The sequence below is a fragment of the Haliotis cracherodii genome, unplaced genomic scaffold (genome assembly GCF_022045235.1).
Source record: "Haliotis cracherodii isolate W230 unplaced genomic scaffold, xgHalCrac1.p SCAF_5, whole genome shotgun sequence".
Taxonomy (NCBI): Eukaryota; Metazoa; Mollusca; class Gastropoda; order Lepetellida; family Haliotidae; genus Haliotis; species Haliotis cracherodii.
This window is the reverse complement of record NW_027266308.1, coordinates 26974852-27001954: the sequence shown is the minus strand read 5'-3', so window position 1 is coordinate 27001954 and position 27103 is coordinate 26974852. Positions and strand designations below refer to the sequence as shown.

Below are 27103 nucleotides of genomic sequence, written 5' to 3'. Positions count from 1 at the left end.
GTGTATAACGTCAGTATAGCTGCGTATAACGCCAGTATAGCTGTGTGTATAATGTCAGTAGAGCTGTGTGTATAATGTCAGTATAGCTCTGTTTATAATGTCAGTATAGCTCTGTGTGTAATGTCAGTACAGCTCTGTGTATAATGTCAGTACAGCCCTGTGTATAATATGAGTACAGCTCGGTGTTTTATCCCAATATAGCTCTGTGTATAATGTCAGTACAGCTCTGTGTATAATGTCAGTACAGCTCTGTGTTTTATCCCAATATAGCTGTGTGTATAATGTCAGTACAGCTCTGTGTATAATGTCAGTACAGCTCGGTGTTTTATCCCAATATAGCTGTGTGTATAATGTCAGTACAGCCCTGTGTATAATGTCAGTACAGCTCTGTGTATAATGCCAGTACAGCTCTGTGTATAATGCCAATATAGCTCTGTATATAATGCCAGTACAGCCCTGTATATAATGCCAGTACAGCTCTTTGTATAATGCCAGTACATTCTGTGTATAATGCCAGTACAGCTCTTTGTATGATGTCAGTACAGCTCTCTGCCTAATGTTGACTGTCCACAATAAAAAGAATGATACAAATATGGTTGCAATTTCAAAACCTTTAATGGATTATACGTGTTGTCGCAAATGTCCAACACAATGGTACAAGATGAAGTATGTTACGAGGTACGAGGCTCAAGCAGCCGCTGCAGCATATATAACGCGTCCATCACGCCCCATCCACCAGACAATAACAAACTCGCTAAGCTGGCTGTCGCTACGACCATGATGAAATTTACTGGGAGTTTTCGAGGAAGAAGCAAGTTGGGTTCCTTGAAGATCTTTCCAAAACTCTTTCCAAAATGGAATACTTTCCTTGTCTTTCATCCCTTACAAATCAAGTAATAAACGATGTCGGAGAAAGCCATTGGATGAATATGAAAATCTATTTTCGAAATAGATACCTTACATTGAATTTAACGTCCGTGATATCAAGCTAATCGCACATATTCTTTATTTCGGAGAAATTGGGCAATGTAATTGCTGATAAAAAAAGGTATATCTAGGGATCTCCAAATGTCATACGAACACTAAAATGATTATAGGGTAAATGACTTATAATATATAAAGAGAACTTTAGAAGATAATAGGACACTTTCACTCTAATCGATATCAAATACATATTTTATAAATCACTGCAGACCTTTCACATAGCATACCACTTGTATACAACGGACAGCAACACAATGCCATATCAAAACACATACAGATACAATAAAGTAGGAAAACCATTTTTAATGACCACACTTGAATATGCCACATGTAAATCGTCAATGTGTGTATAAAGTTGCACAATACATAGGCACAATGTAATCTGGTAAGTAGGCAAATCTGTAGGATAGAAGTACATGAATATATATATGTTGAGAAATTCAAACAAAAGAGCTGACTAAGCAGGAAATATTCAATGTACCCGTATCGGTAACAACACGGTTAGGACAATACCCTACACTAAACTGAAAATACATCCATGAACAAAATGCAGACAGTGAGTGTGGTTTTACGCCGCTTTTAGCAATATTCCAGCAATATCACGGCGGGGGACACCAGAAAATGGGCTCCATCGTACCTCTGTGGGGAACAGGAAGTAGAATGCTGTTCGAAAAAGACTTTCAAAGTTCAAGTGTTTTCGGCGTTATAATTAATACAATCCTATTTCAAACATAAATCATGTGTTACCATAGCAACAAAAGATATTGAAGAAATCACTGATTCTTCTATTTTTAAGGTGCCTTAAAATGTGGATTAAGTGGGATAAAACTTTTTTAAAATTCATATATATTCGCAAGGGGCCACCATGAGCTAGAATTCAGCCTATAGGGGTCACACCATTAGAGCAGTACACGAAAAAACACTGTATAAATATTTGTGTGAATATATAAGTTATCAAACGTTGTAAATTTGGAATGTGGGGTAAGGAAAAAGGGATGTAAACAATAAATCTGTGACATGAGCTGTGACACATCTCAGTCACGTGACAACCATAACCAATATCAATTGCATATGATTGCATATTTCTATGACGAAAAGAGTGCAGTAGATGGAGAAATAAAAAACAACCTCCCAATTTGTCATCGAAGTAAACATGTGTATTACCCGTAGCCATGGGAAACCATTTATCCATTCATCATTTACCGAAGTTACTCTATTACAGTATGGTTGGGCCGTGTAGACTATTATTAATATTATAATGGCATACAGATTCGGATTACAAATAATCAATGCCAATGAATATTTTGAGAAATCGTTTCCTGGCGTTGCTTTACCTGACATTTAAATTGAAGACGTATGTGGCTGTCTAATAAACTCCACTTCATTTTAGATGATAACGATGATAAAATTGATGTCACCTTTAATGTTCAGTCATGGCGTTTTCGTAATTCCATCGATTTTGTGGTGAAGGTGATAATAGACAGAGGTGAAGTGATTCTATGAGGAAGGATATATCTTGATAGTTGATGTATATCTCCAGTGCCGCTGGTTACAACCCATTTGTTGACAGCACACAGTTGGGTGATGACGAAGACGAAATTGGTGCCGCACTACACGAAAATGATGCCCATTCATCTCGTATGTTGACAGTCCTAATAGCACATGCACCCATTCAACCATGACACTACCTCTTATAAGCTCTTCGCTGATTGGCTGGTTCATATAGTCACGTGATCAGCTAACAGCACAATACACGACAATGATTGGTTGATATCACAACTTGTAAAGGCTGCCAACATGTAGATCCAACTCGGATTGCTTTAAGATTAGCATTTTATCTTGAAAAATTTATAAAATGCGAAGAAATCCAACGAATATATATATATAAACATACGACATAAAGGTATAGTTGAAAGCTGCCCCAATAAGATGGTTCCAGGGGCATGACGACAAACCACACAGCCGGACAGGGTTTCCAGATCACTTCGATGTCATCATCCGTACAAACTCTGCAACATAAACCGTAGCTGATGATGTCCCTGAGTCGGGCTAGATCACATATGCTCCATACCAATCATAGAATTCATAATATACACACACCCATACAGGGGGCACGGGTGGCCTAGTCGTCTAAGGCCCTGCGATTCGCTGTGCAGAGTTGCGTCCCTTGGGCACGCCAGAAACCTATGGTTGTGGGTTCGAATCCCGGTTCGCCCCGATTATGTTTCTAGGTTTGTCAGCACCATACCCGTGCTTGTGGGTTTCACCGAAGTGGTAAACGTCTAAGACCTGCATCACTTCGGGCTTTCCTCCTACATTAAGCTGACACGTCGCGATATAACTGGAATAGTGTTAAAAGCGGCGTTAAACCCAACTCACTCACTCACTCACTCACACACCCCTACAGGGTTACGTTGTCAACGAGACGTTTCTGTACCAATACCTCTTCCAACATTCCTCAAAATTCTATTTCGAATGCCTGCACCCTAAACTGTCTCCCCAGACAACCAAAACGTAAGACAACATAAAAATAAGGGCCCTATTTGTGAGGTGAAATGGGGTTTAACGTCGCATCCAAGATTATTGCACTCATACAGCGACGTGCATGCACATGTGTGTGTATGGCTGCTTGTACATGTACCGATGTATAGTGTCATCCCACTGAGATACCATGCCGCAGTGTAACATGAATACCCCACTCAGACACGGTAAACTAACCCCGAGCCGCCAAATGCAAGTCCTTGTTTTAGCCCTTTAATGCCAAGCGCCAGACAGGGTAACAACAAGTACCATCATTTAACGCATATGACGCGGCCAAGGGTCGAACCCCGGACCTTCCGCTCTCCGGGTGGACGCTCTACCACTAAACCACGGAGGCGGCCAAATAAACGGGAGGATGCTAGATATGTTTGTAGATGACTACTGCTTCATGGACTCGCGTAATGGAGATGATAATTCACCATTTTGACTGGACTTGCGCAGCTGCTACGTTTCCAGAGCCCGTTCCACAAAATGATCTTAGCTCTGAGGTGATCGTTACTTTCATATTTTAACATAAGATTACGGTCATTGTGGCGCTAAGATCGCTTTGTGGAACGGGTCATCAGGTCTAACAGTGGTCTCTTTATTCAGTGTAATTGTTTAAACCAAGATTTGATCAATCTCATTAAAATTAGATCTTACTACCGTCCAATCAGAACGCCGGGAGATTCACCTGACGTGACCAGAAATGGGAAGCCATCATATCGCTGTTTGGCGGGTTTAAAGAGACTGGTATATGCTTAAAATATTGATAAATGTAAATGATGAATATAATATCAGGCGAGATACAGTGCTTTTCAGTTCGGATTTCACTATTAATGCCAAAAGGTTACAGTTATATTTCACGATTGTAGTGCGCAGAGGTGATCACTGCGTGCTGTGGTACGCAATAATATTTAGGGTAATTTGCACTTTCATAGGCTTACCTTCATAATTTACTTGTCCATCACCATCAATATCTGCTTCCCTGATCATTTCATCTACTTCCTCATCTGTCAACTTCTCGCCCAAGTTTGTCATGACATGCCTCAACTCAGCTGCACTGATGTAACCGTTGCCGTCCTTGTCAAACACTCGGAACGCTTCCCTGAGTTCATCCTCAGAGTCAGTCTCCTTCATCTTCCGCGCCATCATGGTGAGGAACTCTGGGAAATCTATAGTTCCATTTCCTGCAGGGCAGCAAGAGGGGAAATTGAGTGACTACTGTGTAGAGCCCGGGTTTCTGTGTGTAACCTACACCAACCTATATGTTTAATTGGGGTAAACCATCTAAATGTAGGCCTTCCATTTGTAAAATTAATCAGAGAAACAGGCAAGGGCAATCTAGAATTGAACATGTTTACAGAAGTAGCATAAATATTCGAAAAAACATATTCTAATCTGTTTTGTTCAAAATGAGTTCATAAAAAACTCGTAGAAAACGTGTGTTATAAGGTCTTCGTGAGTTCTACGGCATTGTGACGTACTGCAGACACCACTGTTGATTGTTTTGGTAAGTGTCTTGACGTCACAACAAAAATGACGTTGTAATGTATAATTGTTGACGTTATGTTGTTGCCAGTTTGCGGTTTCGATCAATTTAGAACACAATACAGGTCTAACAAAATGTTGACCATAACGAGATTGCATTACTTATTCTGAGGGGCGGTAGGGTAGCCAAGTGGTTAAAGCGTTGTCTCGTCATGCCGAAGACCCGGGTTCGATTCACCACATGGGTAATTTTTTGAAGCCAATTTTCCGGTGTTCCCCGCCTGATATTGCTGGAATATTGCTAAAAGCAGTATAAAACCATACTCACTCACTCACTCACTCACTCACGTATTCTGAATTTACGAACTATTTTGGAACACGATATGCAGATGATTTCTACATGTCAACTTTCCCTTTATGTCGAGCCATATTCTAGCAGGTTTAACCTTTGGTGACGACATTTCACAACTTTTGAGGTACAATCGAGCATGCTCTTACTACGAAGATTTTAAAGAGCGTAATACGCCTCATGCTGAAACGTGGTTTGATTAAGGTTACAACAGTCAAGGCCTCAGCAAAACTTTCAAAAAGATAAATGATATACATGTGGAGGTCATTTCCCGTGTTTTTTTCAGGTGAACAATTGATTTGCCTTTGAATGTGTTTGTGACGGGTGCCACCGGTGAGGCAGAGCATGCTCACGTGATTCATAGATATAAACTTATGACAAAATCGGAAGCGTTCTCTAGTCTCTGCTATTTAGTAGAAATTTCATATGATGATGGAAAATTAATGTTTTTTTCGCGTATATTTAATTTTTGACATACTGTCAGTTAATGTTGTATGTCGGTGAAAGTAGAGTGTCAGTTTGTCTCCAACAGTAAGGATGAAGAAACATAAAACTAAGCATTGATTTTTAGACACTGGGGTATTAATCGTTAATCCATTGTGACATGTTAACCTCGACACTCCTGTATGTCATCTAATATAGGTCATCTAGCATCGGATCACCAAGGCGTTGGCTTTCCGGGTTACAGGAATGCCATTGGTATTGTGAGAAACGACCCACGCTGTTTCCTTTATTTACAGGCCGCCGTCATTTACCTGGATTATTGCTGAGTGCGGCGTTAGACAACGCACAACAAAGCTTACTGACTCACTCGGTCACTCACGCACGCACGCACGCACGCACGCACGCACGAACGCACTCACCATCAGCATCTACTTCGTTGATCATGTCTTGCAACTCTGCCTCTGTTGGGTTCTGACCTAGTGACCTCATGACGGTTCCCAATTCCTTGGTTGTGATGGTGCCATCGCCGTCTTTGTCGAAAAGGCTGAAAGCCTCTTTGAATTCTGTTCAACATGCAGAACATACTTACGTAACAATAGCAGTAAGAAATGTAAGAATATACACGTTGGTGGGTTTCCCATTATTCGTTTACAATTATTACACCCTTTAACCAGAAGGTACAAACGAAATGTTACCACAATTTTCAATTTTCCTCACGCTCTCATGAGATCGCGAACATAAACGGCAGTGTGTGACATTTCAATGTAAGTAATATTTAATGATAACCACTTCCTGTGTAAATGGGCCATGGGTGAAACATGATGCACTAGAACAGGTATGTAAAGGTGAAACAATCCGAGAAACTGCCTGTGCCAAGGACGTCATTCTGAGCCGTCGCAGTGCATAAATAGTCAAGCAGTCTGGCGGGAGTGTTGTCAAGACATACGGCAAAGGTTTCGATGTCGTAACCCAATACTCTTTTCTGAATACATTTGACGTTTATAAATATCCAAAATCAATCATTATTCGCGAAATAGAAGAAATATATTTCTGAAGTCTTTGAAACTCACCTGCTATTTGCTCTTCCGTCAGATCGGTTGCCTGGAAAAGAAAAGAATCACTTGTAAGTTCATGTTAAATAAGTTATGACATTGGAAATTGAACAAAATAACAAGGGAGTGCTCAGTTGTGTGTATGGCTGACAAATTCCTTGGGGAATGAACAGTAAAACCAACGGCAATTTTATTTATATACTACTCAAAAGAAGATAAGGAACACCTGATTCTTTCACATTAATATAGTTAATCTGTCATGCCATGTTGTTAACTTCTTTTGAGTAGCATTCTGTATAAAATAGAGAACTTAGACCTCGGATTAGGAAGATATCATGATAAGGCACGAAGGCTATAGATGAGGTGAGGTGTTATGGTGTTTAACGTCGCGTTCACGATTATTGCACTTACATAGCGACGTGCATGCACGTGTGTGTGTGGCTGCTTGCACTAGTCCGGAATGATGCCGATTTATAGTGCCAGCCCACTGAGATAACATGCCGCAGTTTAACGTGAATACCCCACTGAGATACAGTATACTGACTTTGAGCCGACCGGTCCTTGTTTTAGCCCCTTAATGCCGAGCACCAGACGGTAGCAACAAGTACCATCTTTGGTATGACGCGGCCGACGGTCCGGCGGACGATCCACTACAAGACCATGGAGGCGGTCCCGAAGGCTATGGAGATATATTGCATTTTAGTTGGTGTCGAAGAACACATTCATCAGCAGATCCCATCATATGGACGCAGAGATTAAGGTCAGAGGTCAGGATCCTGAAGTTACATTACCACAGCTTCGTAGTACCTCACAATGACGTAACAGTAAATACGTATATGATCACAAAATTACAATATCTTTGTGCAACGGCTTATGAAAGACAAATTAACAGCTGACACATGAATGGGACATTTTCAGATGAAGTTTTACCTCGCTTAAATTTGTATTTACAAAATATATATTGGTTACCTTTCAATCAGGATGAACTAGAATCAGGATTCTAGAAGTCGTACACGTTTCCTGTATGAATTGACGGTTCCGGATTTTCAGTCTATTAATTCCCCATACATACCGTGATTAGTTCTGCAGTATACATGAAGAGCTTGGGTACAGCACACGTTAGCTCAACGTAATGGCTTCTGTACCGTCGGTGTATTGATTTTAAACAATCATCAACTTGGCTGTTAGGCTTCAAGTTATCAAACGCCCCATATATTTTGCAGTGAAGAAGAAAGACATAGCATGAATAATTCAAAGTTAAAATGTTTTTACGCTTATTCAATAGTAAAAAATAACTTGATGAGCCTTTATCGGAGGTTCCGTTGTGAAACGCCGAAAAAGGTTATGACCAAATCTAGACTGGGGAAATGTCTTCTTCATTCACTTGTACGAAATGGCATAATTTGAAAGCGATATATCATCAACCGACTACAATTAAAACAAACTTAAATAATATTTTGATAAATCATTTTAATTATTTTAAACAGGAGCGCACGACAACAAAATTATGTATACCTGGATGTGCATTGTTTGCTTAAGATCCCCGAACCCAGTCTAGGATAAGCCGCTTGATGCAAAGAGCGACCCGAACCCAGTCTAGGATAAGCCGCTAGATGCAAAGAGCGCCCCAAACCCAGACTTGGATAAGCCCCTTGATGCAAAGAGCGCCCCGAACCCAGTCTTGGATAAGCCCCTTGATGCAAAGAGCGCCCCGAACCCAGTCTAGGATATGCCGCTAGAGACAATGGCGCCCCGAACCCAGTCTAGGATAAGTCACTAAAGATGCTATTGGCGCCGCGAACTTAATCTAGAACCCTTCTGGGCTATATCGCTTGTTTGAGTAGGCGCCCTAATCCAGTCTAGGATATGTAGCCAGATGCAATGGGCACCCATTACCCAATCTAGTTAGATACAATGGGCGCCCCGAACCCAGTCTAGGATATGCCGCTTGAAACAATGGGCACCGTATTCATAAAGCAGTCTGAAATTGATTTCAAAATCTGTCCAATGGTGCAATATTCATTTTCTTACTCTCAATGTAAAAAAGACAAGAGAAATGATTATAGATTTCAGAAAAAAAGAAGACCCAAATTCTGCGTGTTGTTATTGATAACGAAAATATTGATTTGGTTGAACAATATAAGTATATTTGCAACATTATTGATTCCAAACTAATTTGGAATGCCAACACAGAGCATATTTATGAAAAGGGCCAATAGCGGCGTCTTAGGTATTTTAAACCTGATAATACAATACTCTCTCTATTTTAAAGAACATTTATTCAAAGCATTTTAGTTTTTGATGTTATATGCTGGTATGGGAGCCTGTCTGTTCAAAATAAATCAAAACTTGATAAAAAAAAATAATACGTCAAGCAAAATATCAGGTACCCAATTTCAGCACATTGGCGAAATTAATGAGCAGAAAAATGTGAAAAAGGCGCGTAATTTACTAAATGACAGCCGTCCTATACTTCATTCCGAGTATCAGTTTCTCCCTTCTGGCCGCCGACTGCGCATGTCAATGCTGAAAACCAACAGGACCCGGCTTTCATTCATACCAGCCAGTATTAGTCTTTTAAATGATTAACTGTTTAATACAATTATATTATTAATACCATTCCTTGTCTGTGAAAGTGTTTAATTCTCTTCGTATTTTTACCCGTGGTTTTATTTTCTTATTTACATATTTTATTATGATATATATTTTTTTCATATTTTAGTGCTAATCAACTGTGAACCATGAATTTCCCTTTGGATAATAAAGTCGTATCTTATCTTAACCCAGTCTAGGATATGGCACTTGACGCAATGGGCGCCACGAACCCAGTATAGGATATGCTGCTGTAGATGCTATTACGCCCCAAACCCAGTCTAGGACATGCAGTTGGGTGCGATAAGCAGGCAGCCTGCCAAGATTGATAAAACCAGTTTAGCGACTCATACACCGTGGCACGTCAGCAGGAAACCCGCCATCGCCAGCGACACCGTGGCGGTGTACGACTGCCCCGCGGGGGTAGAATGGCAGTTGATCATGAGTTAGAAAAAAAGGCGAAATGTTGAAATATTTATATTCCGTAAACTGGACGGGTCATGATTGAATACAGGGAAGGCAGGGTCTTCGATAGCAGTCTATAGTATATACAGAGGAGTATATATTAACTCAATGCACAAATGTGTTGTGGATATGATCCTATTAGATTTTGTGTCAGATTTAAAATTAAATTTTCCATAAATCCTTGAATAAACGTCTGTCTTGAAGAAACAACAACCGAGATTGAACGAATCACCTGAATTATTAAACATTTGACACCTCTTTTAAATAATTTCTGGATGAAACGATGACCTTTAGCGAACGCCATGTATCGGGATTGTATTTACGACGATACTCGATCTGTTGTCACATTTCAGTTTTGTTGATTTAAATTGACTTTACCTGATTGACATTTATGCTTATCTATCTATATTGAAGCTGAGTCTTAACAAGCATGACATGTTGCTTGGGGCGTCAATCAGCAATTCTTTATAACAATGACGGACATCGTCACAGAGGACGGACAGGTCAAGCTATCACCCTTTACAATCTACTAGCACTGTGTGACGTCAGTGAGCCAACTGCGCTAGACTTGAATGATTTTAATCAACTTTTAACTTCATATTTCTTTATGTTAATAAGTTATGTAAATCTGTAAATTTGTAAAATAATAAATATACATAACATTAGCTGCATGACAATATTGACGTAAGTCAGTGAGAATGTTTGAGCACTGTCAACACTTCACGGGTCTGGACACACACAAAATATAAACATATAATGGTAGCTGTCTGACATTGACGATACCTGCCATTGACGATACCTGACATTGACGATACCCGACATTGACGATACCTGACATTGACGATACCCGACATTGACGATACCCGACATTGACGATACCTGACCTTGATGATACCCGACATTGGCGATAAGCGACATTGACGATACCTCACATTGACGATACTTGACATTGACGATACCTGACATTGACGATACCCGACATTGACGATACCTGACATTGACGATACCCGACATTGATGATACCTGCCATTGACGATACCCGACATTGACAATACCCTACATTGACGATACCCTACATTGACGATACCCGACATTGATAATACCTGCCATTGACGATACCCGACATTGACGATACCCGACATTGACGATACCCGACATTGACGATACCCGACATTGACGATACCTGCCATTGACGATACCCGCCATTGACGATACCTGACATTGACGATACCCGACATTGACGATACCCGATATTGACGATACCTGACATTGACGATACCCGATGTTGACGATACCCGACATTGACGATACCCGACATTGACGATACCTGCCATTGACGATACCTGATATTGACGATACCCTACATTGACGACACCCTACATTGACGATATCTGACTTTGACGATACCTGATAAAATCAGATCTTAGTTTTCGCTACCGCTAATCAAAGATTTGAGGACATCCCATTACGGGTCACGTCAGAACGACCTTTCGGGAAATCGACATTAGCCAATCAGAGGGCAGCTTTATCGAGCTTTACGACACTAGTTTCAAACTGGTGACTACGCTTCGAAATATATTTTGACGTATTCTCGATTAAAAAAAAATTAAAACTGATAAGAAGAATATTCTGGAATGGCTTATAGATGCCTAGATTGTATGGATATAATCATAAAACCCGTAACTGTCGTTCGGAATACTCCATGTTAAATATTTCGTGGTTGCTTGATTAGAAAATACATTCCGACTGTCACTTTCATGATCTGGTAAGCGACGCTCTGATTAGTTGGATGAAAGGTTGTTCTGACTTGACCCTTAATGGGATGTCCTCAGATCTTTGTTCAGCGACAGCGAGAACTAAGATAAGATTTTAATGAGATTGTTAAAAGATGGTAATTGTTGTTACCCTGTCAGGCACTTGGCATTAAGAGGAGAAAATAAAGGTTGGCTGGCTCGGAGTCAGTAAAGTGGGTCTGAGTGGGGTGTCCATGTAAGCTTGGTGGTTCTGTGCGCTAGTACTTAAAAACCGATATTTGTCCGGACCAGGACAATCAGACAATAATCTTGAAAGCGTCGTTAAACCCCATTTCACCTCATATCTAATTGCATATTAACGATTCAAAAACAATTATCAATATTATCATTTTTTGACAGCACCAAAAGTAATCAAAGTGGTCACTGAAACATTTTTAGATTTAAACATCTTTAGTTTTGGTTTCCCTAGATACAACATTCAATTGGCCGTTGTGATATGAGTGAAATACAGAAAAAGAGACTTAAAACGTCACATCAACTATTCAAGAATGATTTGAGGTACGATAGGGAGGTAGATTTACAGCAAAAACGCTTACCACTTAAATAAAAATAAAATGAATGATTGATAAATATATGCAGAGGGTAGCTTGTTGCAATATTCCAGCGTAACCACGGTGAGGACACCAATGATAACGTAGATATAGTACCATGTTCGGGAAACGAACCGCGCCTTCATCTTGACAAGCGAGCGTTCATCCACTAGCCTACGTGTCCTTAGGTATGTTAATGTACCTCTGAGTCAGACAACATTACTCCTACAAAAATTAAATTATTGAACCAGTGATGCCAGATAATATATTCCGGGCATTGATAACGGAGGCTGTTGGAAACAGAGCGCTTGCATCCAGCAGCATCCTCATCTACTGTATGTGTTTACCATGGTTCAATCAAGATGATTCAGCTACCAATACATTACAGCACCCCCCTGGGTCGCTCTGGCAGTTGTTATGGCTAGCCAGTGTTCACGGAAGAGCCGAATAACGAACGTCAATACTATGTCTACTGGGACCCCAAACAGCTCATTTCCCAGGTTCTGGCTCCCTCTCATTAACAATACATTGGTAACAATAAGCCGACACTCGGCAAACGATCTACCGTTTTAATCCTGTTTTATTCCTAATTGCGAATGGAAAGCAAACACTAGTTGTTGACTGTATTTTGACAGTGTTGGAAGTTGATGCGCAGAGCAGAGTATAGAGATGATTGGGAAGCAATATTTATACGTGAACACCAAGCTGATGGTGCTGTGGGTTTTAGTTTATAAGTATAGCTACGCCTGGTGGTGGTACTTGTAGGGAGAATAAATGGTGTGAGATTTAGCAATATGGGGAGCTGTGACGGTTATATCCGTCTAGGGGATGCTTTGTTTTTGTGAATTTTGTCTTGACATTTCAGTGGTGGACTGCGTGGTGTCGTAAAGTGGTGGTAAGTATGGTGTTTGTATGCAGACGCTGGGCAGGCTGCAAGAGCTGAATTTGCCTTACAACCGATGTCACTTGTGGGGGATGTGATGAGAAGGAGCTGAGAGAACTAATGGGGGAAGAGATAAAGGAAAAGAGAAAAAGGAAGAGGAAGGATAGGAAAATAAAATAGAAAGAGAGAGGAAACAGAGAGAGAGAGAGAGAGAGAGAGAGACAGACAGACAGAGAGAGACAGAGAGAGTGTGTGTGTGTGTGTGTGTAAACTGCGAACGTCCTGAGTGAGTTACCTTCGTACGATCATGGATGCCGTTTTTGCAATTATTTGCATCAATGAGTTACGTGCCGTTACGCTGGACCTCCTCGCAAACAACGAACACAGCCGGTTAATTGGAACAAACTTGCTATGACCATGTAGCAAAACTTTCAGTGCTCAGTAGAAGGGTCTGTGGAGGAAATAATGTCAATAATGTTGGTATCCCTATGGGGAAAAATCTGTATTCAATCGACGACGTTGGAAAGGGTAGATGGAGAAGATAGTGGTACATGCTGTGCTGGAGAAGATAGTGGTCCATGACGTGCTGGAGAAGATAGTGGTCCATGACGTGCTGGAGAAGATAGTGGTCCACGTCTTGCCGGAGAAGATAGTGGTCCATGTCGTGCCGGAGAGGATAGTGGTCCATGTCGTGCAGGAGAAGATAGTGGTCCATGTCTTGCCGGAGAAGATAGTGGTCCATGACGTGCTGGAGAAGATAGTGGTCCATGACGTGCTGGAGAAGATAGTGGTCCATGTAGTGCCGGAGAGGATAGTGGTCCATGTTTTTGCCGGAGAAAATAGTGGTCCATGGCGTGCTGGAGAAGATAGTGGTTCATGTCATGCTGGAGAAGATAGTGGTCCATGACGTGCCGGAGAGGATAGTGGTCCATGACGTGCCGGAGAAGATAGTGGTCCATGTCGTGCGGAGAGGATAGTGGTCCATGTCGTGCTGGAGAAGATAGTGGTCCATGTCGTGCCGGAGAAGATATTGGTCCATGACGTGCTGGAGAAGATAGTGGTCCATGTCGTGCCGGAGAATATAGTGGTGCATGTCTTTCCGGGGACCTTCGTATCAAATTACAGCGGAAGCTGATATTTATAAAATCAATCATTGTCGATAGTTTTTTTTAAATACATCGGTATTCAATCATCGGTTACAACATGTAGAGTTACCGATGCTACAATAGTCAATGTATGTGGTGGCAATACATGCTGGGAAGAAAACGCGATAAAAATCGACTGAGGGAGTGTATTTGAAATCGTGGGAAACTTAAGGGCCTTTCGATATTCGTCAACTCTTTTGCGTCACAATAACGTCACAATGACGTCATGTAGTGACGTGCGGGTTGAACTGAACCTTCCAAGGCTTGCTTCATTTTCTTTTGGGACGCCAAGTTTATGATAGCTTGCAAAGTAGCCATGCTACAAACTTGCAATGCCTGAAATATTTGCCAGTAAAGATAAATGACGTCAAACATCAATGTCTGAGCATATACAGCGCCTTCAGATCGAAATACCACTCAAAACACTGCACTCAACAAATGCCGTTAACTCAACATCGTCACCCTAACAAAAAGGGGCCCCTTTTTATTTTGTCATTGTAGAATAGAGATAAACATACTGTTCTTTCAATATCGAGCTCAGTTTAACATTCGAAACCTCACGCTGCACGTTCTCATCCAAATTCAATTTAGAGTGGTTAAATCTAAATGTAACCAAGTACAAACTCGACTTTGAAAACACAGAGTGCATGGCTGTCTCCTAAATATTTAACCTGCGCTGCACCACTCTTCGTCATTACGCTGGAAATCAAGATGGTTGTCATAGAGGCATCGTACATTTCCAAAACGATGCCGAGAGACTTGGTGGTGCGTCCTTGTTAATGATAAACACCATCCGTCATTAACAGTCCGTTCTTTCATCCTCAATGACAACACATAACTGAATGGGTACTTCCCAGTTACGCGCCGATGGCCAAAATGCAGCCATGTTACAGATATGGTTGATGAACATTTCCTCGTTAGAGGAACTCCGTGACAGTGTCTTACCCTGAGAACCATAACAGAGTCAGCATGTGTTGGTTTATTGATGTGTACAGGAGCCAGCAGAAATATGGTTCTCATCCTGAAGAGATAACGCAGTTAAATGAAAGCATCTGTCATCGTTATTTACAAATTACTTAAGGCATAGTTGTACTTGGTCTTCGTCGGCCATTGATCAAGGGGCAAGGTGCAGTCATCCCGACCGTCATGTGTACATGTGCTTCCAGTAGAGCAGCAAGAACGAACGCCTGACATTATCATTGCAATATGACACTGATTCATACATGCACCTCTAACGTGACAGATTCGACCTGATCATGAGTCTTGATTTTCCAGCATCAAATCCATGCCTGTGGTATTCTTTCAGTGGTAAACGTGTATGACGTCACTTTCTTTGAAGTACAAAGCTGACACGCCGTGATAGAACTGAAGTACTTTTCAAATCTACTCACTTACTCATTAATGCGTAGAGTATGAATTTGTCACTACCAACAAAGAATAATATTACGTTTTCTTGAATCATGACTCCGACTGCACGATGACACCTGGGGTCATTTGTATCATCATCGTCGTGAATGGATTCACAATGACTGTCTAATTTTCATCACTACATTGGCCTTTTACGCCTCAGTGAATCCTGTTTCGTCAGATAATCGTCACTGATTGTTCTCTGGCGCTGAGGTGTGATATATATATAGCCCAACACTTCCAACCTTGAACATCATTACTTTTTGCTTGTTTTACAAACAGTACGTTTTAAGACTGCAAAATACGCATAAATATAAAAATAAACCTCTTGCCAGCTCTGACGTGTACAAAAGCTATTTGCATTAAATTCAAGAACCTTTTAACGATAATTAAATACACGTATTTAATGATAAACGTGCACTTTCAATATTAATCTCAACTGTTAGGAAACTGACTTAAACATGTTCTATTTGATTGACCCAGTCAACCGTAACCACGTGTTAGGATTTGCCCTGAAAAATGAATCTACAAAACAATAATTTATCTGGTCCGACCAAGGGTCACATCGATGAAGACGTCCCTTTGACCCCCTGTGATTAAATCCCAGAACTCTCAAACATCTTGTCACGGAGATATATACCAAGGATGTGTCGCTAACATTATCATCACTTCAGATTCACTTTACACCCCACCACTATCATCTTCATCTTCTACGGCGTGCTGCTGTGCATTCACGTCATGGTCGATGTCCGTCCGTACGTTCTGCACTTCTTCTCGCGTGTCGGCGTGTCTGACAGGAGGGGGAGGGGGAGTGTCATGAATACCCTACTGCTGCTGGCTGATGGCAGCGGGCTACGCAGGTGAATACCGCCTGTCTCCCGGGACGCCACGTGTATGTGTGACTGCCGATTGATTGCTACCTTCAACCTCCTTGCGCCAATAATTCCGTTACCATTTACATTCTGAAGCCACACGAGGCCTTACAGTCAGTGTCCCTTGTGGTTTACGTAGTTCGCTTACAAAAGAAAGGACACGCACGCTGTTCTGAGTGTCTGTGGAAGTTACTCTTAAGTTCCTAGGTGCCTTTGTGGAAGTTCCTCTTAAGTGCTTAAATGCCCTTGAGAATTACATGTCGATATATTTGTGTCTGCTGGTGTCTATGCATGAGAGGTTGTCTCTGTGTGCAGATGTGCGTTTATGTGTGACTGTGTGTTACATTGCTTCCTGCATCAGAATGTCTCCGCATATGCCTGTTTGTGTGCCTGTATGTGTGTGTGTGTGTGTGTGCTTGTGTGTGTGTGTGTGTGTGTGTGTGTGTGTGTGTGTGTGTGTGTGTGTGTGTGTGTGTGTGTGACGTTTCTTTGTGCAACAGATAATGAGTCTGTATGCCAGTTATCATGTTTCCTTATGCAACAGATAATGAGTCTGTATGTGAATTATAACGTTTCTTTATGCAGCAGATAATGTGTCTGTGTGTGAGTTGTCACGTTTCTTTATGCAACAGATAATGAGTCTGTATGTGAATTATCACGTTTCTTTATGCAACAGACAATGAGCCTGTATGCGAGTTATCACGTTTCTTTATGCAGATGATAATGTGTCGTTTTGTGAGTTATCAAGTTTATTTATGTAACATAATATGTGTCTGTATGTGAGTGTTCACGTTTTTTCATGCAACATAATATGTGTCCGTATGTGAATTGTCATGTTTCTTTATGAAACAGATGTGTCTGTATGTGAGATGTCAGGTTGCCGTATGCAACAGAATATGAGTCTGTATATGCGCTGTCAGATTTCTTTATGTACTATTTTATCTCTAAGTGAAGTGTTACATGTTTTTATTCAAAAGAATAGAGTCTGCATATAAGTTGTCGCGTTTCTTTAGGCAACAGATCTGGAATATGTGTCCGTGTGTATCTACATCGTGAACATTCCCTGCTCCATCGCAACGTGTTGAGTGCCAACGTTCCCGAACGATTAAAACAGAAATAATGGAAATATAATGTTTATAATGTGTATGTAATATCGGTCACTAAGATATTTGGTGCACCGTAGAAAAATGCATGCAATGTTAGTTCTGGAAAAATGCAAAAATATCAACAAATACTTCGCAGTCGCCGGATCATTGTCAAAACACGTACACCAGCGCTTATAGGAGGCAAGTATACCTCATCAATAACACGCTCACAATGTCAACGTCCCCACTCCGGGGACACAAACCAATAAGGAAGGACTAGGTTCGTGCAGGTTGACAGTCAACTCACTCTGAAATCGTTCAAAACCCATTCAAAATGAATGATGAATGTCATTTTAAAGCAGTTAATGCTTACCCTAATTCAGCAACTACAGTGTCTATACTAATACACATTGCACAGATTTCAGCGACCAACAAAGCGTTCTTTTCACTATGTTGGCAGTTGTCTACGGAAGCGTAGTGGGGCCACTGTGACTTTTTTGTCTAAGTATCTCCTACGTAGGACTTAGTATCTCCTACGTAGGACTTACTATCTCCTACGTAGGACTTACTATCTCCTACTTAGGACTTACTATCTCCTACGTAGGACTTAGTATGGCTTGAATTACTATCTCCTACGTAGGACTTAGTATCTCCTACGTATGAGATACTAAGTCCTGCGTAGGAGATACTAAGTCCTACGTAGGAGATAGTAATTCTAGGCCATACTAAGTCCTACGTAGGAGATAATAAGTCCTACGTAGGAGATACGTACATAGTACATGTACATATATATAACAAACGAAGAGCCTTTATTTGACCGATTACCAATACCTTGGTAGTCTCGAATTACTCATGATCCTAAAATGGCCCCTGAAACACGATACTGTGAAGTAATTTTGTCACTTAGATGAAGCCGACATTTGTATATCGACATATCCTGAAGTATATATTAGCTTTGTCGCACGTAATATCCTTTCTGTAGAAGCCAGTAGTGACGTACACGATTCATGGCATCTGTTTAGATCCTGTCGTGGACTTGTTTCAATAATGCGGCTAAACCGAGCATGTATATCTCCGCCGTCCATGACACGGAGTCATCTATCTTTGAAGATTTTTTTTACTTTCAACTCCCCTGGGAGAGTCCGTGTCGCCATATACTTTAAGGAGTATTCAGTGTCACTGTAAAGTTTAAGCTCAAACTGTAAATCCTATTTGCTGTTCAGCAGAGAACATATGACATTATTCATGGTAATCAAGTGCAGTGCCTGAGGAATTCAGAGAATTCAGTGAGAAAGGGCAGGAAGGGTTTCATTTAGTTGAGATGTCACGCACAAAAGTTGGCTGTGTGTGTTCATGAAATTTATTATTTTTTGCCAATATCCATAAATACTACACTAATAGTATCAATTAAATAACAACAATGTGTGTGTGTGTATGTGTGCGTGTGTGTGTGCGTGTGCGTGTGCGTGTCTTTGTGTGTTGGTGGAGAGGGAGTGGTGGGAGGGTCAGGGGTTTTGTATTAAGACCAGATATGTTTTTTTAGCTGCTAAATCAGATACGTTTTCAATAAAAACGATTTCTTTTTCTAGAAAACATATTGAAACGATAATGAATCTATTTTTTTCAACATTCTTTTCTCAAATCTCAAAATGGAGACCACACACTCACTCACTCACTCACTCACACACGCCACGGAGATCCTGTATGTATACACCATGGAGACGCTGCACATGTACACCACGGAGACACTATATATGTACACCATGGAGACACTATATATGTACGCCATGGAGACACTATATATGTACACCATGGAGACACTGTATATGTACACCATGGAGACACTGTATATGTACACCATGGAGACGCTATATATGTACAACACGGAGACACTATATATGTACACCATGGAGACACTATATATGTACACCATGGAGACACTATATATGTACACCATGGAGACACTAAATATGTACACCACAGAGACACTATATATGTATACAGCATGGAGACATATATCGAAACTATTTTGGAACACTTTACAGCACGTTCAACACGCAGAGGTCGGACTATTCGATTCGGACCCGAGGGGAGCGAGCCTCGGTTCACGGTTTCGCGTCGCCTCGCTGACGCCTCGAGCATTGAAAGCCCATATCACCCTTGAGGAGCGCTAACCTATACCTAAATAATATTCCCCTTAGCACTTTCACGTGGAACTGTCTATGAAAAACATCATCATGTACAGACATTTGTACACACAGTCATCTCCCACACAGAGACAATTAGACAATTACGAACACTTAGTATCTGGATGTATTGAGAACACAGCGATGGGCTTCAGCATCGCCTTGAAGAACACGGGGTGTTTTGTGGAGATAAGACCCAGGGCTGTTATAACTTACCCCATGATGCCACGCTTGGATGCCGAGACAGTTTCATGAATACGATATCGCGCCATAATCATCAGTGCATAGCTTGCCTCAAGGCTCGACACTGATTGCTTGCGGTAATTCCGGCAGTATGGTACCAGTTACTGCAGCTTCTCTTGAGACCTAGGTATTTGTTACAAACACACCGAACGAAGATGGGGATGCTGAGGAAGAACGCTCGACTTTTGTTCTTGGTTTAACCAGCTTGAAATATAAAGGTTGCTTACATCCATTTTGCATCATGCGAAAACACGTTATGTTCTGTTTCACTTAGTAAAATAGAATATGCAAATAGTGTTTTTTTAACACATTGAAGAATGTCGAGTGATAATAATGTGAATATTGTATTACGCTTTTCCATAGACCATATACCGATTTTTCCTGTCGATCGATACCCTGGTCCGATTTTTTACTATATTTTTTTATTTGCCTGCCGCACAACCTTTAAGATAAATTCATATATGCAATTGGCGAATACTGCAACTTTGGTTTCCGGGTCCCTTGGCACACGCACCGACGAATTAAGGGGAAGTGCACTTTTACCTTATTTTATAGACAGTCGTATTGACAAACTGAAGGGAAGAGAAAAAATATTACCTTAGTGGAGAAGACAACAATATAGATGATTTGATAGAGGAAAATAGGTTAATCTTAATCTGCAAGATAGCAATACAAACACAACAAAATATTGACTAATATCTACAGGACAGCCATAAACGTTGACTGAGGGACAGGTGAATACTAGCTTAGTCTACTAGACAGCTGTAAAGACGCACTGCGAGACAGGTGAATACTAGCCTGGTCTACAAGACAGCTGTAAAGACGCACTGCGAGACAGGTGAATACTAGCTTAGTCTACAAGAATGCTGTAAAGACGGACTGCGAGACAGGTGAATACTAGCTTCGTCTACAAGACAGCTGTAAAGACGCACTGCGAGACAGGTGAATACTAGCTTAGTCTACAAGACAGCTGTAAAGACGCAATGAGAGACGGGTGAATACTAGCTTCGTCTACTAGACAGCTGTAAAGACGCACTGCGAGACGGGTGAATACTAGCTTAGTCTACTAGACAGCTGTAAAGACGCACTGTGAGACAGGTGAATACTAGCTTAGTCTACAAGACAGCTGTAAAGACGCACTGCGAGACGGGTGAATACTAGCTTAGTCTACAAGACAGCTGTAAAGACGCACTGCGAGACAGGTGAATATTAGCTTAGTCTACAAGACAGCTGTAAAGACGCACTGCGAGACAGGTGAATACTAGCTTAGTCTACAAGACAGCTGTAAAGTCGCACTGAGAGACGGGTGAATACTAGCTTAGTCTTCAAGAATGCTGTAAAGACGCACTGAGAGAGGGGTGAATATAAGCTTAGTCTACAAGACAGTTGTTAAGATGCACTGAGAGACGGGTGAATATTAACTTAGTCTACAAGAACGCTGTAAAGACGCACTGAGAGAGGGGTGAATATAAGCTTAGTCTACAAGACAGCTGTAAAGACGCACTGAGAGACGGGTGAATATTAACTTAGTCTTCAAGAACGCTGTAAAGACGCACTGCGAGACAGGTGAATATTAGCTTAGTCTACACAACAGCTGTAAAGACGCACTGCGAGACGGGTGAATATTAACTTGGTCTAAACGACAGATATAAAAAAGCACTGAGAGACGGGTGAATATTAACTTGGTCTACACGACAGCTGTAAATACGCACTGAGAGACGGGTGAATATTAACTTAGTCTACACGACAGCTGTAAAGACGCACTGAGAGACGTGTGAATATTAACATGGTCTACACGACAGATATAAAGACGCACTGAGATACGGGTGAATATTAGCTTGGTCTACAAGACAGCTGTAAAGACGCACTGAGAGACAGGTGAATACTAGCTTAGTCTTCAAGAACGCTGTAAAGACGCACTGAGAGACGGATGAATATAAGCTTAGTCTACAAGACAGTTGTAAAGACGCACTGAGAGACGGGTGAATATTAAGTTAGTCTACAAGAACGCTGTAAAGACGCACTGAGAGACGGGTGAATATAAGCTTAGTCTACAAGACAGCTGTAAAGACGCACTGCGAGACAGGTGAATATTAACTTAGTCTACAAGACAGGTGTAAAGACGCACTGCGAGACAGGTGAATATTAGCTTAGTCTACACAACAGCTGTAAAGACGCACTGAGAGACGGGTGAATATTAACTTGGTCTACACGACAGCTGTAAAGACGCACTGAGAGACGGGTGAATATTAACTTGGTCTACAAGACAGCTGTAAAGACACACTGAGAGAAAACAATATATTAACACAAACATGTTCATCAAAAGGCATGTTTACTGGTTTACAAGTATACTAGCCATAACTATAAACTCAATTTGAGTGTAATGTTAGGTTTATATTGTTGTGGACAAACTGAGACATATTTCAACATCGACCCGTTCAACTAAGACCGCAATACTAAGATGGCAGCTGCGGTATGTGACCTTTTCATTATGTTACTGAGATCGTAAGCTAACACTAAGCATGCTTAGTTTAGTTTATTCTTGGACAACCTGTGAATAATTCATGGATTATCTTTTGGGGAAATGAGTACTTTTACCGCAGGGAAATGACTAAATTATGCATGATATTTTTTGGAACAGACATTCATATGATCTTTGACAGTTTTGATGCATACAGACCGCTATGGAGTACTTTTTCCATAATGTATTCCATAACAAATAAATGTAATTGAAACGTACCACATGAAAAATACAAGTAATTTCTCTGCAAAATAAACATCTCTGGAATTGAGAATTCTGTAATGGCGACATTTATAATCTGACACTCGACACTACAAACCTCTATATAAACCATCATCTCTGCAATCCGGCATCTGAGCAATACGGCGACATTTGTTATCTGACTCTCTACACTACAATCCCATATATAAGGAAGCACCTCTGCAATCCGGTATTCTCAGCAACACGGCGACATTTGTAATCCAACACTTTACACTACAATCTTGTATATAAAATCGGCACCTCTGCAATCCGGTATTCGCAACAATACGGCAACGTGTATGGGGTATTGTTGTGTCAGAGGTTTTTGATGACCTAATGTTCTGAAAATAAATGACCCTCCCCTCTTTTATCCTTGTAATTATATTTTACACGCCGATACTAAATAACTTGTCCCTAAGTATTCTCTGTTATATGGCAGTTTTTGTACTCTCGGTTACGTAGCATTCTCTGTGTATGCCAGTGTCTCGGGGAACCGAATTCTCTGTTATACTCCCCTCTCTGTTGCCCCCAGTAACCCAACACTGTCTGTAGGCATTCACTCACTGGTGCAGTGTTCTCTGGTGTGTTCCATGACATCTGTGTCTTCTTATAGTATGCGTTACAATGCGGTATATTCAATCTGGCATTTGTCGCCGTACGGTATACGCACTCTCTCTGATTCAACACACTCAGTAATACGGCATTCTCTGCATAGCAAGACTCTGAGTAATACGAGAGTCACTCAAATCCACTCCCGTTGTTTTGTTAAATAGCACTTGTGAAGAAATCGGTGCAGGGAAATAATTCAACAAAATCGTACAATTTCTCGGGCGTCGGAAAGTTTAATGTTTCAACTAGCTGGCAGATTTGCCCAACTTTAACCTGAACGACATACAATCAAACATTATCAGGCCTAAAGCAAAGTTTGTATTGGAATAAATTCTGAAATTCTGGGAATATTTGACTGGGGTATTTGCTAGGTGTTACCGTGTCTACAAGGCTGCTAGCAGAACAACGTCAAACTGTCAACTCCTGGCCTGATATACAATTGGAGTAAATATTTTCACACGGCCTTGGACGGATAATCAAAGACGTTGTTTTCTAGGATACTGTTCAGGTGTCTCTTTGTGCAAGGCGATTTAACACGCCATCATTATGCGCAGGGAGACAGGACGCAATAAGACAAGGATATAATACAATAATAGAAGGCCGGGATACAATAATACTAGGACATGATACATTAATACCAAGACATTGAACACTAATACTAGGACAGGGTACAATAATACTAGGACAGGGTACAATAATACTAGGACAGGGTTCAATAATACTAGGGCAGGTTATACTAATACTAGGACAGGGTACACTAATACTAGGACAGGGTACACTAATACTAGGACAGGGTACACTAATACTATAGCAGGGTACACTAATACTAGGACAGGGTACACTAATACTAGGACAGGATACAATGATACCAGGACAGGGTACACTAATACTAGGACATGTTATACTAATACTAGGGCAGGGTACACTAATACTAGGACAGGGTACACTAATACTATAACAGGGTACACTAATACTAGGACAGGGTACAATGATACTAGGACAGGGTACAATAATACTAGGACAGGGTACAATATACTAGGACAGGGTACACTAATACTAGGACATGTTATACTAATACTAGGGCAGGGTACACTAATACTAGGACAGGGTACACTAATACTATAACAGGGTACACTAATACTAGGACAGGGTACACTAATACTAGGACAGGGTACACTAATACTAGGACAGGGTACACTAATACTATAACAGGGTACACTAATACTAGGACAGGGTACACTAATACTAGGACAGGATACACTAATACTAAGACAGGGTACACTAATACTAGGACAGGGTACAATGATACTAGGACAGGGTACACTAATACTAGGACAGGGTACACTAATACTAGGACAGGGTACACTAATACTAGGACAGGGTACAATGATACTAGGACAGGGTACACTAATACTAGGACAGGGTACAATAATACTAGGACAGGGTACACTAATACTAGGACAGGGTACAATGATACTAGGACAGGGTACAATAATACTAGGACAGGGTACACTAATACTAGGACAGGGTACAATAATACTAGGACAGGGTACACTAATACTAGGACAGGGTACACTAATACTAGGACAGGGTACAATAACACTAGGACATGGTACACTAATACTAGGACAGGGTACAATAATACTAGGACAGGGTACAATAATACTAGGACAGGGTACAATAATACTAGGACGTGATACAAGAAGACTAAGACAAGACACTACAAGACAAGAACAGATATAAGACAAGGACAGGATAAAACAAGACGAGGGCAGTATGCAGTTATACTAGAACATGTTACATCAACATTAGAACAAGATACGGTACTAGGCCGGGACAACACAATACTTGGCCAGGAAACAGTCCCGTTGAGTCCTAATGACGCCATCGCGGGATCAGATGACGCCTCTAAAGTTGTTCAAAAACATTATTATGATCCCACGATCAGAAGATCAAAGTTGGAAATAAAAGTGGTACACCAGGAAAGATCTAAAGTGTAGCGAATCATATGGCCTTGCTGTTGGAGTCCATGTACATGTAAGGATTTGGCGTACTGCCATAATAATCTCTCGTTGTCCCTGAGATGGGTCATAAGGTCCCGACATCAAACACGCTATTTGTCTTTAAATTATAAGATTTCCGACATAATCACCCAGGTTATGCTTCAGGTAATACTACCTACAAGCACAGGGAACACTTTTGCAATTGTTGTGCAGAATCTGAACAGGAATTGCTACAGCATCAGAGTGCTCATGACTGAACCCTGAAACAGGCATTCAATATAACATTCATAGTGACTCACCATTGTTGGTTAAATCCTATAAGTGTTGTCAGCGACGTAGTCCGAGAGTGACACCACCGACGACGATGTTGCTACTATGACACTACGAGAGCGTGAGGATGACGTGTGGCTGGCTCTCTGTCGGCGTGTTCTGTTTTACACAGTAGCAGCGTCTGTGCAGCGCGTGGCAGAAGCACTTGGTAGAGCGGGCGTTAGGAGTATGTCCGATGCGGGACCTCAATGATGTGAGTCACATGGCTTAGCCTGCAGGTTTGCCTGGCGAGCACAGCACCTAGCGTATCGACCTAACATCAACCTTCTCTTTACGGACACTCTGTTAAAAGGACATTAGGCCAGACCAGTTAGTCGTTTTACGAATTTTTATCCAAAACTTACATGAAGGTAGGAGTGGCGAAAAAATCATTTTTTTCAAATCAGTGACTAAATTCATATCTGCATCGTGTTTTTAACGGTGTTACCCTTTTGCATATAGATACACCTCCTTGTTTTGACTTACTTTGTACACAGATTTTACCTCTTTGAACCTAATATATAAAAAATGTTTTTACTATTCAAAAATACACGGGGGCACAGGTGGCCCAGTCGTCTAAGGCGCCGAGATTCGCTGTACAGAGTTGCGTCCCTTGGGCACGCCGGAAAATTATGATTTGGGGTTCGAATACCGGTTCGCCCCGATTATGTTTCTAGGTTTGTCAGCACCATACCCGTGCTCGTGGGTTTCACCGAAGTGGTGAACGTCTGAGACCTGCATCACTTCGGGCTTTCCTCCCACATTAAGCTGACACGCCGTGATATAACTGGAATACTGTTAAAAGCGGCGTTAAACCCAACTCACTCACTCACTCACTCAAATATACACAATTAACATTAAGAAAATTGTCCAACTCTCTTATTTTTGTGATCAATGCTTTCAAGACATACACAAGTATTCCCATGACACAGCGTTTAAATGGCTGAAAGGATACAGGCGAGTCTGCCCTAAAACATTTACACTGGTCTGGTCTTAGAGCAATGTAACAGAAAAAAATATCCTCACCTTGTATACCCTTATATAGTATTGTTTTATATTAATAATATAGTTTATTGAACATTTGTATATGAACTTTTTAACTCTTGGCACCATGGCGTTTGACACCATTTAAGCCAGCCTGCCAATATCCAGTAATGTCTCGTTAATTCGAAATCGATACATACATCGATACACACAAACCGAGGGTATGTATGTATGTATGTATGTATGTATGTATGTATGTATGTATGTATGTATGTATGTAATACCTACATGCAATATATATATATATGTATATGTATATGTATATGTATATATATATATATATATATATATATATATATATATATATATATATAT

At 40.9% G+C, this 27103-nt stretch overlaps 1 protein-coding gene across 1 annotated transcript; it reads right to left on the bottom strand.

Moving 5' to 3' along the window:
* Positions 1-596: 596 nt before the first annotated feature.
* On the bottom strand, positions 597-25943 carry LOC139442727 (calmodulin-like). Its single transcript, XM_071223607.1, has 5 exons — positions 25735-25943; positions 6859-6889; positions 6208-6351; positions 4452-4694; positions 597-2993 (listed from the first exon to the last, which is right to left on the bottom strand). Exons 1-5 carry the CDS (start codon positions 25735-25737, stop codon positions 2965-2967), a joined length of 450 nt encoding a protein of 149 aa, XP_071079708.1. The 5' UTR covers positions 25738-25943; the 3' UTR covers positions 597-2964.
* Positions 25944-27103: the final 1160 nt, after the last annotated feature.

Excerpts from the sequence above, each read along its gene's own strand:
- LOC139442727 (XM_071223607.1), bottom strand. Across the intron at positions 6,352-6,858 it reads GACGGAAGAGCAAATAGCAG|AATTCAAAGAGGCTTTCAGC; the intron begins GTGAGTTTCAAA and ends CATGTTGAACAG. Across the intron at positions 4,695-6,207 it reads CAACGAAGTAGATGCTGATG|GAAATGGAACTATAGATTTC; the intron begins GTGAGTGCGTTC and ends GCTGCCCTGCAG.